Genomic DNA, 15,624 nt, shown 5'->3' with positions numbered 1-15,624 from the left:
ACGATCTCTAATGTTACCTGCAAGTCTCTTTATTTGTTCTGCAAACGTGCACACAATTATTTTATTGACTTAAATGAAAATGAGTCATCTGAAGATCCTTTGATTGCTCTTTGTGTTTGGGATAGTATTAAAATGAGCGGAAGAAGGAGTGTATCTCCTTTTTTATTTAATCACATGGGAGTTATCAACGTTTTTTTGTATCCTCTATCCTCACACGTATCGTCATAGCTTAACCACACTATGTATGCATTGTCACTGCCTTCAAAACCACAAATATGACTGTATAGGGAGTATAAAAAACAAGAGTCATTTGCAACATGCATTTGAATTAAGGAAGTTTTAGTTTAGTTTGTTAAAGCTTCTGTGAGGAGTTTCAGACTGAAACTAATACTGATGCTTCTTTATGAGCTACAGAAGAAGACAAGAGCATGATGTAAGAAAATGTGATGAACTGCAGCTGCAGAAACAGCCTTTTTTAAACTTTTTTACAGCGTTAACTCTTGATGAGTTATACATTTGATTGTAAAAAGGAAGCAGGGTCTACTGGGAAAGCCACAGTAAGGAGGCACCGTTTTGAGTAACTTGTTTGTTTTGACGCACACACACCAAAACGGAGCGTTCTGAGAGAGCTGGTTTATACAGGGTCACAAACCTCCTCTGGTGCTTGATTCATGTTATATTTTGACCAAGGCACAGATGTTTCATTTAGACCACAGGGGACTGTTTGAAAAGGTGGAAAAGGGGTAAAAAAAAAAAAATGTCATAAAATCTATTAAACACTTTTTTTCATGATTGTTTTCATCAATTTCTTTGTTCTGTCATAACTTTGTTTCATCTGACATTTAAACTACACCATTTTTCATTAAATAAATCCGATTGGTTGAAGAATAAATTACATTTTGATGCTGATCTTGGACGAAATAATCTGAGCTCATATAAAAGATTTTAAGCGTTATGCTTCTGGTTTTGATGAGGAATGACTGACTGTGTTGGCTGAGAAAATAAATCACTATTTAGAACAAGATCAATCAGTTATCACTAAGTAGCTCCAGATGCAGTACATGTCTCATATTGTGAGTTAAACATGTTTCAACTTGAGCAGAAAATGTGTGCAGGCCTTTATCCAGGGGATTTATCAATCTAATCAATCTGATAAATAAGTGAGTGAGTGAGTCAGACTGAAAAATAGACTGTTAATATTCAAGCTGGGAAATGTGGCCTCTTCTTTGCACGAGTCTTGTAATTTTTTCACAGTCTGTTAAAATCTGCAGGGATTGAGCATGAATGAGAAACTGTGTGTCCTTCTGTTGAAGGCCTCTCATTAACCTTTCTTTATAAGAATCACACAATGATCAAAGTCATGATGGGCTGATATGTGCTTTAAAGGCCTGAACATCATTGACTGCACTGAGTTTAGATCTGGAGGTTAAATAATGGCACAAACCCTGAAGACAAACACCAACAGAAAGATGTCTCTGTTATCTGCAAACGTCAAAGCTTGGGACAATTATCTGTGGTTATACTGTCTATGTCAAGCAGACTTTCCCATTTTTACTCTCCATCCGAGGTCATTACACACATTGTCACATTGTTTTTTTAACAATATGTTTGTTGTTTTCGTGTGCAAAACTTTTATAAGGGCATGTAAACTTTCCTTAAACCCCAGCAGCCCCTCTCCACTTATCACTAAAAGTTCAACAATAATATATAAAGGTATACAGCATTTGTATTTTTCACACTGAAGAAATTACAGTAAAAGAAGAAATGGAGATTTATTTACAACAAACAGTAATGAAAAGTATGTGAATAAAAATAAAATGAAAATATTGAAAATAAAAATGCATGTGAAATGAAACATTAAAGGGGCCATATTATGAAAAATCGACTTTTACAGTGTTTTTGAACATATATTTGGGAAACCTCATCCCCTCCCCTCCCCTGGTATCTCCACCCATAGACTCCACCCCCAGCCTAGAACAAAACTTTTGAGCAGGTCCGCCATTTTTATTCTCACTACAGAGGAGTGATGTCTACCGGGGAAACTCGGGGGGGTCTCATTGCATTTAAAGAGACACACACACCAAAACGGAGCGTTCTGAGAGAGCTGGTTTATACAGGGTCACAAACCTCCTCTGGTGCTTGATTCATGTTATATTTTGACCAAAGCACAGCACAGATGTTTCATTTAGACCACAGGGGGACTATTTGAAAAGAAGGAGAAGGGGGATAATATGTCCTCTTTAAAGGAAGATTATGCAACTTTTTGATCCAGTAGATGTCGCCCTTGAGCTCCAGCATGAAACCAAAACAAACAAACTGCTGTTTGGCTGCACCTGCGCTACACTGAAGCCTCCGCTCTCCTCCAGCGACACACCTCTCCACTCACATTCACACAAAGTAATTATAAACTGGAACACACCATAATTAAGCACCATTAAGCGCAAGTGGCGGACAAAATTGTCCCCGACTCGAGCTGCAATCACCTGCATTGTTGTGTTAATGTTAGGCTAATGTTAGCACACTTTGGTTAGCTTGTAGCTTCATATTGCACATACATTGACAAGGAATGACCGTGATCTAAAGACACTTACGTGATGTTTAAATAAGCAGTGAGTATGTAAAACTTATTTTCTCTAGTCCTTGACTAAAATAACTTTATACGCATGTCCCGTCCATGTAAACATGATGTAAACACGACGCTGACAACAGTACAGCTCACGCTTCTCAATCATCGTAGACAGTCAAGAGAGACATTTACAGATATAAATGTAGCACATTCTTCCTTTAAGTAATTAAAATGTATTTAAATTGAAAAACTAAGCAACAAAAATCCATGTGAGTTAAAAAATGTAATAATGAAAATGCATGTGAATTGAGAATTAAAGAGATAATCACCATTCATAATGTTGAGGTAGAACATGTGAGTCATAAATATCACTTCTCCCTAAAAGCTTCTCATCTGGTCACATTCACGGAGTATAAATTAGTTTTTAGCCGGTTAGAAGACGAAAGAATCAGCATAAAATGACAAGAGACAAAGGTCGGGAGCATTACACCTGCTGCTCAAAAGAAAGATACAAGAGGCTTTTCTTACAACTCGTCCACACATCACATGCCAAACCTGCACACACTGAACAGGACCGATTCATTTCTGCACAAACACCTCTGCCTTTTTGTATAACAGCCACAGTACTTAAATATATATGTGTTATATTTACATACAGTATATACGGTTATTTTTGTGTGATATCCATTTGAAATTGTGTTTTATCAAAGCTGCCTCAGCTTTCTAATTCCCCTTGGGTATAAATATAGTACTCTCTTGTATGGAGAAGGTGTTTCAGACCTTACACACAAACTTCTCATGAGAACAAAAACACTAGATTTCTGCTCCACCGACCTTCTCATGTCAGACCGTCCTCTCAGCAGTGTGATCTGGGGTCAGAGTTCATGGTCAGGGTGCCCTTTGATGGGTGCCAAACAGTCCACGTCTTTGTTTACCTTTTAGCTCAGTTGACATTCACACACTGAGAACAAGGCGTTTTTGTCCGTCACAGGCCTGTTTGACGTGAAACAGAGCTGCAGAGAAAACTCAGTCTGACTGCAGCTGGAACTCAGCCATGAACATGTTGTAATGTTCACACATGCAGCTACACCTCCAGTCCATGTTATATGTAAAGAGGAACCTGGTCACATCCATTTGAAAAGGACTCAGCTGTGTCTCTCTAGAAGGGAAAGGGACAATGAGGGCTAATTTAAATGCATTTTTAATTTGCATAAATTCATCCAGAAGACATGTGCTCAGGGCTGAACAGAAGGTTACTCCAGGGTTTGTTTTAAGCAGTCGTACATATTTGTTTGTAAGCAGGAATATTTCCCAAAAACCTCTTTCATGCTTATTTTTCACACTTTAATCAGTCTTGTCTAAAAACTGAAAAATTATGTACAATTTTTTCTTGAACATTTGATATTTCAATGCAAACAATATAGATCAAGACTATTCAACTATATTGTTCAGGGGGGCAAATTTTCAGAAAGCTAAGGACTCGTGGGCCGGACAAGCAAGCCCACCACAGCAGTGCTCAAAGGCGTTTTTTAGGCTGCAACACAGGACCAACGTTGTTCTATTAAATGGGAGTGCTGTTTATAACACTTTATTGTGACAACAATGACAGTCATTCACAAGTTTTCCCCCCTCTTTATAATAATTTTTTTTAAATTGTAAATAGAACTGATCTGCGGTCAGTCTGATGTCATCCGACTGGCCCCTGGACCGCCAGTTGAATAGGCCTGATATAGATGATTCATGAAGTTTATTTTAGAGCTTTAGACATCATGAATCTTCCTCAACACCTTTTTAGATCAACTAAATGTAATACTGTCCTTTTTGTTATTCTACTCTGCTGTGCAACAAGGCAGACATTATTTCATTGTGTTCATTTGTTTAAGGATAAGGCGCCATCTTATCTGTCCTATACAGGACATTTCAGTCATAGCAAGACAACAAGTCATACTGATCATGTATTCTATATGTCACAAACTTTCTCTGTTTGAGGATGAACTCAGATAGTGGAAGGTGACTATCCAGGGCTGGGAACTGGAGGGTCACCCAGTTGGACCACAGCACAGTATGGATTAGGGTTTGGATGCTGGAGAGGTTTCAGTTCACTTGCAGAGCACTGCAGAGAGTTTTCCTCTGGCACTAAACCTCAAGAACATCTTGAGCACTCTTTTGTGCGCTCAAAATCATGCAAACCGATTGCCTTAAAAAACGAAGTAAACTAAACTTTTTGACCTCAGTAAAATTAAAGATATTTAATTTGTTGTACCTTTTAAGTGTAGTTCACTTATATTTGAGTGGAAGTTACTAGAATAACTTATCGTACTTAGTAAGAATTACTAGCTTAAATCACTAAATAATGTCCAGTGAAATAAACTGTGTGTGTATTTCCGTCAGCTCGTTCATTGAAGACAGGCTTACAGGGTGGCTGTGGCTCAGTGGTAGAGTTATCATCTCTCAACTGGAAGGTCAAGGGTTTGATCCCCAGCTCCTGCAGCAACATGTCCGATGTGTCCTTGAAGACACTTAACCCCAAATTGCTCCTGCTGCTTCATTGGCATTGGAAGATACAGTTCCTTAAAAATGAACATTACAGACCATGTGTTACGTTACTTTACGGGAGTGACGCGGCAGCCATGTCTGTTTTTATGTGAAGTCATTCTGTGGTGTCATTATGTGCTTGTTTTACAGTTGAAGGAAGACAAAAATAAGACTGTAACACTTTAAAAAAAGAAAAAGAAAAAAGAACATGACGTCCGAGCCAAAGAGTAATTTTCAAAGCAGTCACATTTATTTGTCTTTTTATACACAGTTGCTAAGCAGCCTGTTGTGCTAGCTTTGATAGGATTTACTATGGGATCTCCACAATGCTTACTAAAAAATAAATACAAGACAGAGTGTTCCACAGCTCAAAAATATACAAAGGTTTGAAATTAATGTAAACTTTTTTGTTTTATACATAAGAAACAATTCGACAAAAAGTTATCGTATTTACAAGTTTGTACAAAAAAAAATTACAAAGTGGACACCTACAGTACACAGAGGCGGAGTGACATGCATCTCGTACCACACATGAAATCTTTTATAGTGTCGGGTTTGACGTTTTCAAGAACGTGTCAGTCAAGTAAACGGGGAGAGAAAAAACAGCCACTAACACGTGTGTTTGTTTTAGCCTTTGGCAGACGCATCTAGTGGGCTCGTACAGCGTTCCTCGGAGTGTGGGGGAAAAGTCAGACAGCTCGGGTTTAAAATGTGTATAAATATCTCCAGGTACAGCAAGAGACTCGTGAAACTTCACAAACATCACTTCATCAGTGCAAAAAAACAAAAAGAATCGAAAAGAAAAAAGGTTGGAATGAAGGTTCACAGACAAAAGAAACAAACCGATTGAGTACCCTGTTATGTGACGATAGTACGGAGTCTCGTTAAGGCCAAAACTAGGTCCATATCTACAGTGTGCCTACAGGAAAATATGGCTGCAAAGACTCATAATGGTTTACTTCTATCACTGCAATTAAAAAAAAACATGTATAATGTTACTGTGTGTGTGTGTGTGTGTGTGTGTGTGTGTGTGTGTGTGTGGGGGGGGGGGGGGGGGGGTATAAAAGCCTCTGTGTGCTCTTGTAGCTTATGACTCTTGATGTCATATCTAAATGACATCATTAAGTTGCATTCTTGTTTCGTCTCTGCAGCCAGTGTCTGAGATCCGATTTAAAAATGTCTCTTATAAACAAAAATAAGAATCTGAATAAAATATGTTATAGTTATTATTAATACTACCAGCAATTCATTGCATACTTGTGTTTTAGTTGTAGGTTATCTAAAAGGTGTAAGGGAGCACGTAGAGATCTTCTGTGTTAGTTATAAAAATAAATAGATTTTCAGATTGTGTAACAAAGAAAACATAAACCGTGGCAGTTTTCTTTTCCTTTGTGAAGGGGAGCAGAAGAGTCGAGCCTTCGGTACAAAAAAAAGAAGCCCAAACGTTACATCTTTAAAATCCAGAATTTCTACTTTTCATCACCTGCCTCTAAATGTATTCCTACAACTCGAACAAATTAGAAAAATCTCACAAAAACACCAAACTTTTTGCCGCGGCTGCTTCTTCACTTATCGTCACTTATCCTTTTTTTTTTTGCGCAGAGTACACATAAGGCATATAAAAATCCCCAGAACACTTTCCTGTTGCCTTTTTTCAACAATTCATAAACACACCAAAGTCAGCAAACCAGAAATGACAAATATAACTAGAGCCCGACCCATAGTGGATTTCCTTAGGTCGACACTGATTTCAGAGGCGGTGACTTCACAGATTACTGTAAATATCATCAACTTATGAGTTTACATGAAAAAAGACCTTACAGGTGTTCACTACCCTCTGATTTCACATCAATTTGATCATGCTGTTTACTGTTCGGCTGCTTTGCTGCCTGTTCTGCAGACAATGCAACAAGGATCGTAAACCATGGAGTCTTAGCACCCTCTGCTGGACAAACTACACAATGACACTTTTTCCCAAATCAGCTCCTTGTTTTCTTGTTAAATTGAACCTATTAATAAACCCATATACCAATATACCTGTGAAAGTCACATATCAGCTGAAACATCAGTCGGGCTCTAATTATCAAGTCTTTTAAAAAACACATGACCTCCTTGTTCTTTTACATCTCCCCTTTTTCACAACCTCCAACTTTAAAAAAAACAACACTTTTTTCATCTCCCCTGTTAAACACCTCCTCGCCTTTCTTCTCCCAAGATTGTCAAGTTAGTTATTTCACCTCTAATTATTTGTCTTTATTGCATGAGAATTTGTAAACATGTTGTAATAATCTGTGATAAAATATGCTTTTAGAAAGGACCAGGTAAAATATACAAAAGTCCACACATTAGTTTCTCACACCGCGTTAGTCCTGATGGGAGTTCTCATTATAATCTGGCTTTAAGAAATGTAAATATTGTCTCGTTGCATAGGTATTCACAGAATACAGACAGCTCATCCAACATGTTTGCCTTTTTTTTAAAACAGGCCACTGATGAAAAATGTCAAGGTTTTAAGAATATCTGAAGAGAAATCGGACATTTAAAAGATTTTGAAGGTTTCAAACAAGACCTCTTCAGATCCATGTAAACCGGTTTGTTTCTATCACTTCAACTCATCGGGGATATTCGGACACAGGATGTGAGCTACATAAGTTTGTTCCCTGTTTTTTTTTCGATGCTAAGTCGACATGCCGTATAAAAGTGATGGAACATATTTGTGTATAAAACTTGTTTGAACACAGGTAAAAAACATTCTTAGTATCCACAGAAAACTCAAAGTTAGAAAAAGTCAGCTACAATAACTACCTCTGTATGGAGTACCAGGAGTGCTCTAATAAGAATAAAACTGTAAAATAAACAGGAAATAAAGACAAATCATAAAATATGAAGTTATCGTTGGTGTTTTCATTCATTTTCACATTTATGTCTTCATTTATTTCAGCTGATATTTGTCTCAGATATTTGTAAAACATATATATATTTACTTATTTCATGTTTATATAGTCTGTTTTTCTGTATATTTTAATATTTAAAACTTCTATTATTTATAATTTGATTTCATAAACTGTGTGGAGAAAAAAACCTCCTGGAGCAGAGATCTACTCAGAGCCAGTTGATTTACGACGGTGCTGTTCAATGACAAGCAAAACTATCGGGAAAAATGAAGACTTTAGACTTTAAAGAAAAAGTTAGGGAATAAAAATAAAAACTATTTTAACAACCCAATTAAGTACTATATGATGAAATGAATATGCTTGATGTGTTTATCACTTATCTTATCCACTCCGTTTCGTTTTCTTTTCAACACATCGAGCCTATTTTTTCATCATATCATTCCACCCTCCCCAAAGAGCATCTGTTTTCTGTTCAGCTTGATTGAGGACCCACGCAGCGCTCCTAACCTTTGAAGTCAACTACTAGATGCATCAAAAAATGCATATTTGTAAAAATGTTTTTGTAGATTCAATTCAGAAATAAAGGAAATCATTAAAATCATCCCAGTTTATCTTTCAGTATAAAATTATTATTTATTTATTTTTCTTATTCTTTTACAGATTTATTCTTTTTAAAATACTCCTATGACTCCAAATACTTAAAATCTATTTCTGTCCCCTGTTGTCACAAATCTCATATATATTAAAAATGGTCCATTTGTTTTATCTGCACTATTAAAACCTTTTCATACCGCTGCTTCTCTTTCTACGTGGAGCCCTGTGATGAGCGGTCGTCGTGAGGACTTCCGTCTGAGTTCTCCGTCTCGCCCTCGGAGATCGCCTGCATGGGCGCTGAGAACACTCGGCCTCTCATGCCGTAGCGGCTGCTGTTGGCGGGCGGGGGAATCCGGGAGCGACCCTGCCTGGAGGCTGCAGATGAGAGGAACGACTTCGGGGAGAAGCTCTCAGCGTTGGCTTTGGGGTACGGACTGCAGACCTGATCAGATCCTGATGGATGCTGCTGCTGTTGTTGGAGGGGGGAGGTGGGGTCTTCAGTCTGTCTTTGTGACTCTGCGGGGGAGTCTGCAGGACCTTTGGGAGTGATGGGGCTTCTTAGGATCTCTGTAGCTGACATGCGGTAACTTGAGTCAGAGCGGCTGCCCTTCTTGAGCAGCAGCAGTTTGAACTCCTCGTTGGAGGTGCTGGACTTCTTCACGTTCCTGTAGATGGAGCCGGTGGCTCTCTGCGAGCCTGGGGGGGTCAGAGCGGCAGAGGGGGACTGTAAGGAGACCGGGGAGCTCACTGTGCTGCTGGGCGGTGGCGTCCCTGATGCTGCACAGAGACGACTCCTCACTCCTAACTCACTGGAGTCCTTTCTGCCCAACACTTTCCTTTTGGACCTGAACATGAAGGGAAAGAGTCACAGGTCAATCTCCCCCCGTCACATTAACTGTACTGTACAGTTTAAACAGTGAGATTGAAATCAGCACCATATCTGTGTTGCACAAAATAAGACAAACCCCGGATAAAAGCAATGGTTGATCATCAACTCCTGCCTTCTTCCTGATAAGATTAAAGTTCTTTCCAAAGGAGTGTGGCAGCTTTAAAATATGGCAATTTAAAGAGTGTTTCTAGTTATAAAAAGTAACCTGACAGGAAAGAATCTATCTCTGTTTGGATCTTTGATTATTGGAATAACAATCGTATTCCATCATTGGCAAAGACGACCACTTTTTTTGGGGGGGGCTTTTTGTGCCTTTAATGGAGAGATAGGACAGTGGGTAGAGTCAGAAATCAGGGAGAGAGAGAGTGGGGAATGACATGCAGGAAAAGAGCCACAGGCTGGATTTGAACCTGGGCCGCCCGCCTGGAAGACCACAGCCTCCATACATGGGGCGCACGCACTAACCACTGCGCCACCGCACCACCAGCGCCCCAAGACGATCACTTTTGATGGAGGTACTTTGATCTGGCACACAATTTCTATGTGGAAGAAATCTCTCAACCAGAAGGGTTTGATCCCCGGCTCCTGCAGCCACATGTCTGATGCTTCCACTGCTTCATCAGTGTGTGAATGTGTAGGTGACACATGCGGTGTAAAAGCCAGAAGAAGACTACAGAAGCGCTTTACAAGCTCAAGTCCATTTACCATTTACTGAGAAACTCCAAAAAGGTTTTAGCCTACTAGTCATGTACACACACACAAATGGAAAAAAAGGATGATTTTTACCTGTGAATCATAGCAAACAGATCCTCTGTGGTCCTGGTTTTGGTGGGTGACAGAAACACGCTGTCGTCCTCTGGTCTGGACTCATCGCTCGGAGGAGACGCTGTGTTATCACTGAGTGAAGAGTCTGTTCACACAAATCAGATTACATTAAGGTGGGTCCATTAACCATTTAGGTTAATAATATTTTTAACAACTGAGTTTCTGAAGACCAATAACTGTGATGTGGTTAGGAGCAGAAAATAGTAACAACTCTGTTTGAGGATGAAGGACAAGTAAGTTATACAAAAAAACGTTTATGGGTCAATGGCAGCATATCATGAGGAAAAAGCCATTTTTAAGCAAGAAGGTAAAAAAAGAGGATTTACTTCCAGTTGCTGAGAGAAAGAGGTAGTGAGTGAAACCCAACCCTACCTTTACTGTGTTCATCCGGCTCTGTAGACTCCTCCCTCTCTTCCTGTGAGACACCTTCCGCTGAAACACCCGAGGACTCAAAATCCAGCGCCGTGCTGATGCTGTCATCACTGATGGAGCTCTCCTGCGGCGTCTCTGATTGGCCGTCATTCTCAGGCACTTTATCCAGACTGTTGTTTAAACTGTGCTGCACAGGAAGAGCAAGACCTGGGTTTATCTGACACACTTCTTCTTCTTCTTCTTCTGCGTCTTCTTCTTCTTCAGTCCTTTGCAACATGTTAAGTAGCATCTCTTCAGGCTCTCTGCTCGTCTCTCCTTCATGAGCGCTGGTCCTCTCGGAGACGTCAGCCGGGGGCTCGAGTGCTGTCTGACTTTCTAATGGAGCCTCGCTGTCCTTCCTCGTCTCGCTCTGACACCCTGCTTCTCCATTTACGAGCTCTTCATTTGAGGTAAACACAGATTCCCGTGAGCCCTTGGATGGTGTGTGATGGAGATGGTTTAGCAGAGGACTCTTGGGCTCTGAGGGTTTGTTACATGAAAGTGAGTTCAGGGTAGGACATTTGAGTCTGGTTTTGTCCTCGTGTCCTCCTTCATGTTCCCTGTTGATGGAGCGGAGCTGCACTGAGTTCAGCACTGAGGGTGTGATGGACATAGAGAGAGTGTTGTACACCTCAGAGATCTGTGGTGCCGCAGGTTTGTCAGCTCTTTGTTTGTGTTGGTGAAGGATTTGAACCTGCTGGTTTCCCACACTTTGAAGGGCACTTAAATCGAGGTGGGAGGGGGGGATTACGGGGAGCTCCAGGTCTCTTTTGGAGGCCTTCGACTGCAGCGACAGGGTGGACAGAGACGACTTCCTCTCGGGGACTTTGGGCTTCCTCTTCCCGCTGGACGGCGAGAGCGGCCCGGGGAAGAAGGCGGAGGGGAACGAGGAGGTCGGCGTCTCCGACTGACTCGAGTACCCGCTGGACGGGCTGGCCAGGCCCGCCAGCTTCTCCGGAGACGTCAGCTTGAAGTCTCCCTCCGCCGACGGGAGTGACGGGGTGGTGGCCCGCGAGCCGGACTGGGACGTCTGAGATCCGGAGCTCTCCTGCGACTTGATGCACTCGATGACGGTCGTGCCCGTCGCCGTGCTGGAGTTAGATAAAGATCTGTACGGATCGCTGGATTTCAAATCATTCAGGAGCCACAGATCTGCATAGTCCGACTGTACCACCCCCTCGTCTTTGAATGAATGTGCGTCTGTGGAGCTGAACACGCCTAAGTCTGGAAGATCCGACGAGCCCTCGACCCCCCAGATCACGAGCGGCTCTCTGGCGAGGGACGAGTTTCCTAGACGACCAGCAGGAGAGCCGGACAGAAGCAGCTGCAGGTTCCTCTCCCTTGAAGACGGAGGAGGCTGCTGCCCGCATGAAATCTTTGGTTCTTTCTTGACGGGGATGATTCCCTCACTGCATATTTTCCTCAAGGACGAGCTCCTCTTGGGCGGACACGGCTTCGCCTTCGGTCTGCGCAGAGAGAGGCAGCGTCTGCTCAGAGTCATGTCCGACAGGCTGCAGTCGGAGGCGGGGGCTGCATAGTTGTAGGTGAAGCTCCTGCTGCCTTTCAGGCCGCAGTCAAAGTGCATGGAGGTGAAGTAGCCCTCGGTGTCGACCGAGTAGTGCGACACGGTGTCCGCCTTCTCCGACGGCGGCTTGTCCGAGAAGCTGCTCTCGCAGGTGGCCATGCTGGTGTAGCTCGGACATCCCAGGCTGCTCTCCGCCTCCCTGCTCGGCTCGGGGCTGAAGCCCGGCGGGCGCGGCGCCTCCGAGTAACTCCACTCGCCCTCGACGGGAGTGGCGCTCCCCCCTGCTTCCTCTAAGATGTCCATAGCTGTGGAGGAGAAGGAGCCGACCCGGTGAGTCCGCAGACCCGGGTAGTGGTGGTCCAGCATGAAGCCGGTGTGGTCGTCGTGGCCGTGGAGGGCGGCGTTAAGCGAGAGCTCGGAGTCACAGTGGGAGGAGCCTGTTAGAGGCGGGGAGGCAGCGGGGGGGATTGTTTCTGAGGTCTGTGACGGGCAGGTGGAGCTGCTGCCACTCCAGTTCCCGCTCGAGGACTGGTGGTCGTCCTTGTGGTCCATCGGTCCCCCCAGCATCACCCCGGCGGCGGACACGGAGTGAACGGGGCTGCTGAAGGTGTCCGAGCTGGACGAGATCTCGCAGCTGCCCATGTCGGCCTTCCTGGGCAACTGGGACCGGGTCCTCTCCATCCAGCTGCGCTCCGGACTCTGCGACAGCTGCTTGTACTTCAGACCCAGCGTGTGTTCAGACACGGCCTGGTCGTCCGTACTCTCCTCTTCATCTTTGAGAATCAGCTCCCCGCGTCCCGGCAGGAAGTCCTCAGCGTCGAACGGAGAGAGCTCCTCCTCCTCATCATCGTCAGTGTCTCGATGCCCGTTGTTCATAACTCTGTTCCCGTCTCTAGGTAGACTCCTGGAGCGCAGGTGGGCGCCCAGAGAGGTGGTGAACATGGCGTCGGTGCCGTCGGGCAGACAGGAGATGTTTCCTGCAGAGTGAGACAGGGACAGAGACACTCCCTGTCCTCGCTGGGCCCTGATCCTCCTGCGAGACGGCGCTCCAGATATCAGGAAGTCTTCAGTCTGACAGCCCGAGTCTCTGGTGCTGAGATGACTGGACAGCTCCTCGTTGGAGGGAGTGATGTCGGCACTCGTGTGGACAATCACCGTGCGCTCTCTGGAACCAGGAGAGTCATCAGAGTCTGAGAGGAGAAAGAAAACATGAGGGCCATGAAGCTTTGAATCACAAACTCAAGAAACAAGTTTGCCTCTTGGTCTGTGTTTCTACTTTTGACAAACCAGCAACGGGAAGCAAGATTTTTAAAGTTTCAAATGGATTACAACTCAAACAAATTCATGTACAATGCCTCCTCCATACAGGTGAAGAGCGAGTTCAAGACAAAGAGCTAAGAAGAGATTTGAATTGTTGTCAGCACTAACCAATTTGTGAAGTATGATTAATGTGAAATAAATGTTGTTTATGTGTATCATTGGCACGATCTTCTCTGTTTACATGGATAAACTGGATTCTTTTAATGTATTTTTGTACAGCTGTACAATAATGGGGACAATAAGGTGCATCACATTTCATCCCATTGCACTGCATCAGATCTCACTGCTGGATGACTCTGCTCATGTGCAGTGCATACAGGTAGGAAGGTGTGTCTGTCAAAGTGCCCGTAAAGCCATCCAATCACTTCATTTGATTTCTTACACTCCCCTGACAGATACATGTCCTGGACATTTTTATTTTAAATTTTAAATCCCTTAACTCTCCATTTTTTTTTTGTTTAACTCTCTGACATTAATTCAAAGCTCCCCAAGGCCAAGGCTGGATTCTGTTGAAACAGAAACATTAAACTTTGTATCGTTAATGACGAAGAACAGCAGCCAAATCATTACATTAAAGAAGTGGACGCCCTCATCGATGCCTGCAGGACGATAAAAGTGATGATTAAAATATTAAAACTAGCTGTTTTTTGATCAGCAACTAGTTTAACCAAACTTCTGTGCAGCTCTGAGGAGTATCAAGGTGCTGTTCATGAATCTTTGCACTGGTCCATCATTCTTCATTTCATTCCCTCTTTCTCTCTTTCTCTGAGTTCCTATCATCTTGCTACTCTCATCGGGCTAATAAAAGCATGAAATGCCCCAAAATATCTTTAAAGCTGAACAAACTTACACTAAAAATATCCCTCCTTTCATCAGTGATGTCTTTTATATATTCCTGTTGACATGTTTCCTTCTGTAGTATACTGATGAGTGAGTTTTTTTAACACATAATTCACTCACTTGTGTCCCATTACTGCACAAAAAAAATGAATCACCATGAAAAGGAAATTAGCACTAAACCTTGAAAGTCATAGTTGAGGATAAGTTACATACCTAAGTCTTGCTGCACCTGTCTGGGAACTCCAGCGACCGTCCTCCGTCTCCTCAGCTTCCTTCTCCTCTGCAGCACCGACTGCGAGTGGACGAGCGAGCAGCGCACACTAGCGTCTCTGTCAAAGCCGACTCCTGAAACACAGAGAGAGAGGGGGACATGTGAGGGATCTTTGTTTTAGAGGGAAACGGCAGCAAAATCCTTCTTTAACTCTCACACTGTCTCATACCAAAAAACACACAGCTGTACTACACCAGATATTTTTAAAAGGAAATCCCAGTGAGGGGGGAGGACAGAGAGTTATACAAACTGGGATTAAAAACTGTGGAGTTAATACTGGAGTTTGAGCGTCTAAACTGTCAGATTATGAAAGACTCAAATTTAAAAAGGTTCATATTATTTGATCTCTGCACAAACCCTGCAAAAAAACAAACAAAATGGGCATGCTAATGGTTTAAAAACCAAATAAAAATCCTTATTTTCTCCTCTGTTTTGTTTGTTTCCTGCTTGTTTTCCTGTCCCTCCCCTCTCGATACATAATGACTATCATGTGAGAGCAGATCAGGCTCTTTCAGCACCATAGCAATCCCTGGACTTTGCTTACAAATGTACATTTTCCCCCCCTGAAACTGTCTCAGACTCAGCCGGTGTTTGGCGTGAAACTCCTCCTTTAAGAGTCAGGCAGGAGGAGTAAATAACATCATGTCGGCCTTTTCAACAGTTTGGACAAGAAGTAATTATCATTCGAGTCGCATCGCCTCGTCTCAGGATCACATGCACAAAGCGCTGAAGCATGAAAAAGAAAGTTAACAGGGCACAATGAATGACTTGCATATTGAGAGTGATTCCCTTTGGCAACATTGAAGCCTTTGATGGTTATGAACGTCTATAATTAACTGCAAGAGTTTCACATTTTCTTGCAAATACAATTTTTTTAACTAGACAACAGTTGTACAGTGTTAATAAAGACACCAGTGTGTCCAATTTAAAGACACATTTTGACTCGTTTCATAG

The 15,624-nt window shown here is 42.6% G+C and overlaps 2 protein-coding genes across 6 annotated transcripts in view; one reads left to right on the top strand and one right to left on the bottom strand.

The window, feature by feature from the left end:
* Positions 1-15,624, top strand: part of LOC132956355 (sex comb on midleg-like protein 2) — a 486,888-nt gene that overhangs the window by 33,230 nt on the left and 438,034 nt on the right. The gene's annotated exons all lie outside the window — the stretch shown is intronic.
* nhsa (Nance-Horan syndrome a (congenital cataracts and dental anomalies)) overlaps positions 5,330-15,624 on the bottom strand; it is a 78,741-nt gene continuing 68,446 nt past the window's right edge. The window contains exons 6-9 of the mRNA XM_061029704.1: positions 14,613-14,744; positions 10,676-13,429; positions 10,265-10,388; positions 5,330-9,434 (exon numbers count right to left, since the gene is read on the bottom strand). Coding sequence (XP_060885687.1) covers positions 8,801-9,434; positions 10,265-10,388; positions 10,676-13,429; positions 14,613-14,744 — 3,644 coding nt within the window. The 3' untranslated portion in view covers positions 5,330-8,800. The remainder of the gene's footprint in view (positions 9,435-10,264; positions 10,389-10,675; positions 13,430-14,612; positions 14,745-15,624) is intronic.

The sequence above is a fragment of the Labrus mixtus genome, chromosome 3 (genome assembly GCF_963584025.1).
Source record: "Labrus mixtus chromosome 3, fLabMix1.1, whole genome shotgun sequence".
Lineage (NCBI taxonomy): Eukaryota > Metazoa > Chordata > Actinopteri > Labriformes > Labridae > Labrus > Labrus mixtus.
The sequence above is the reverse complement of the archived record's forward strand: the minus strand, read 5'-3'. Positions and strand labels throughout refer to the sequence as shown.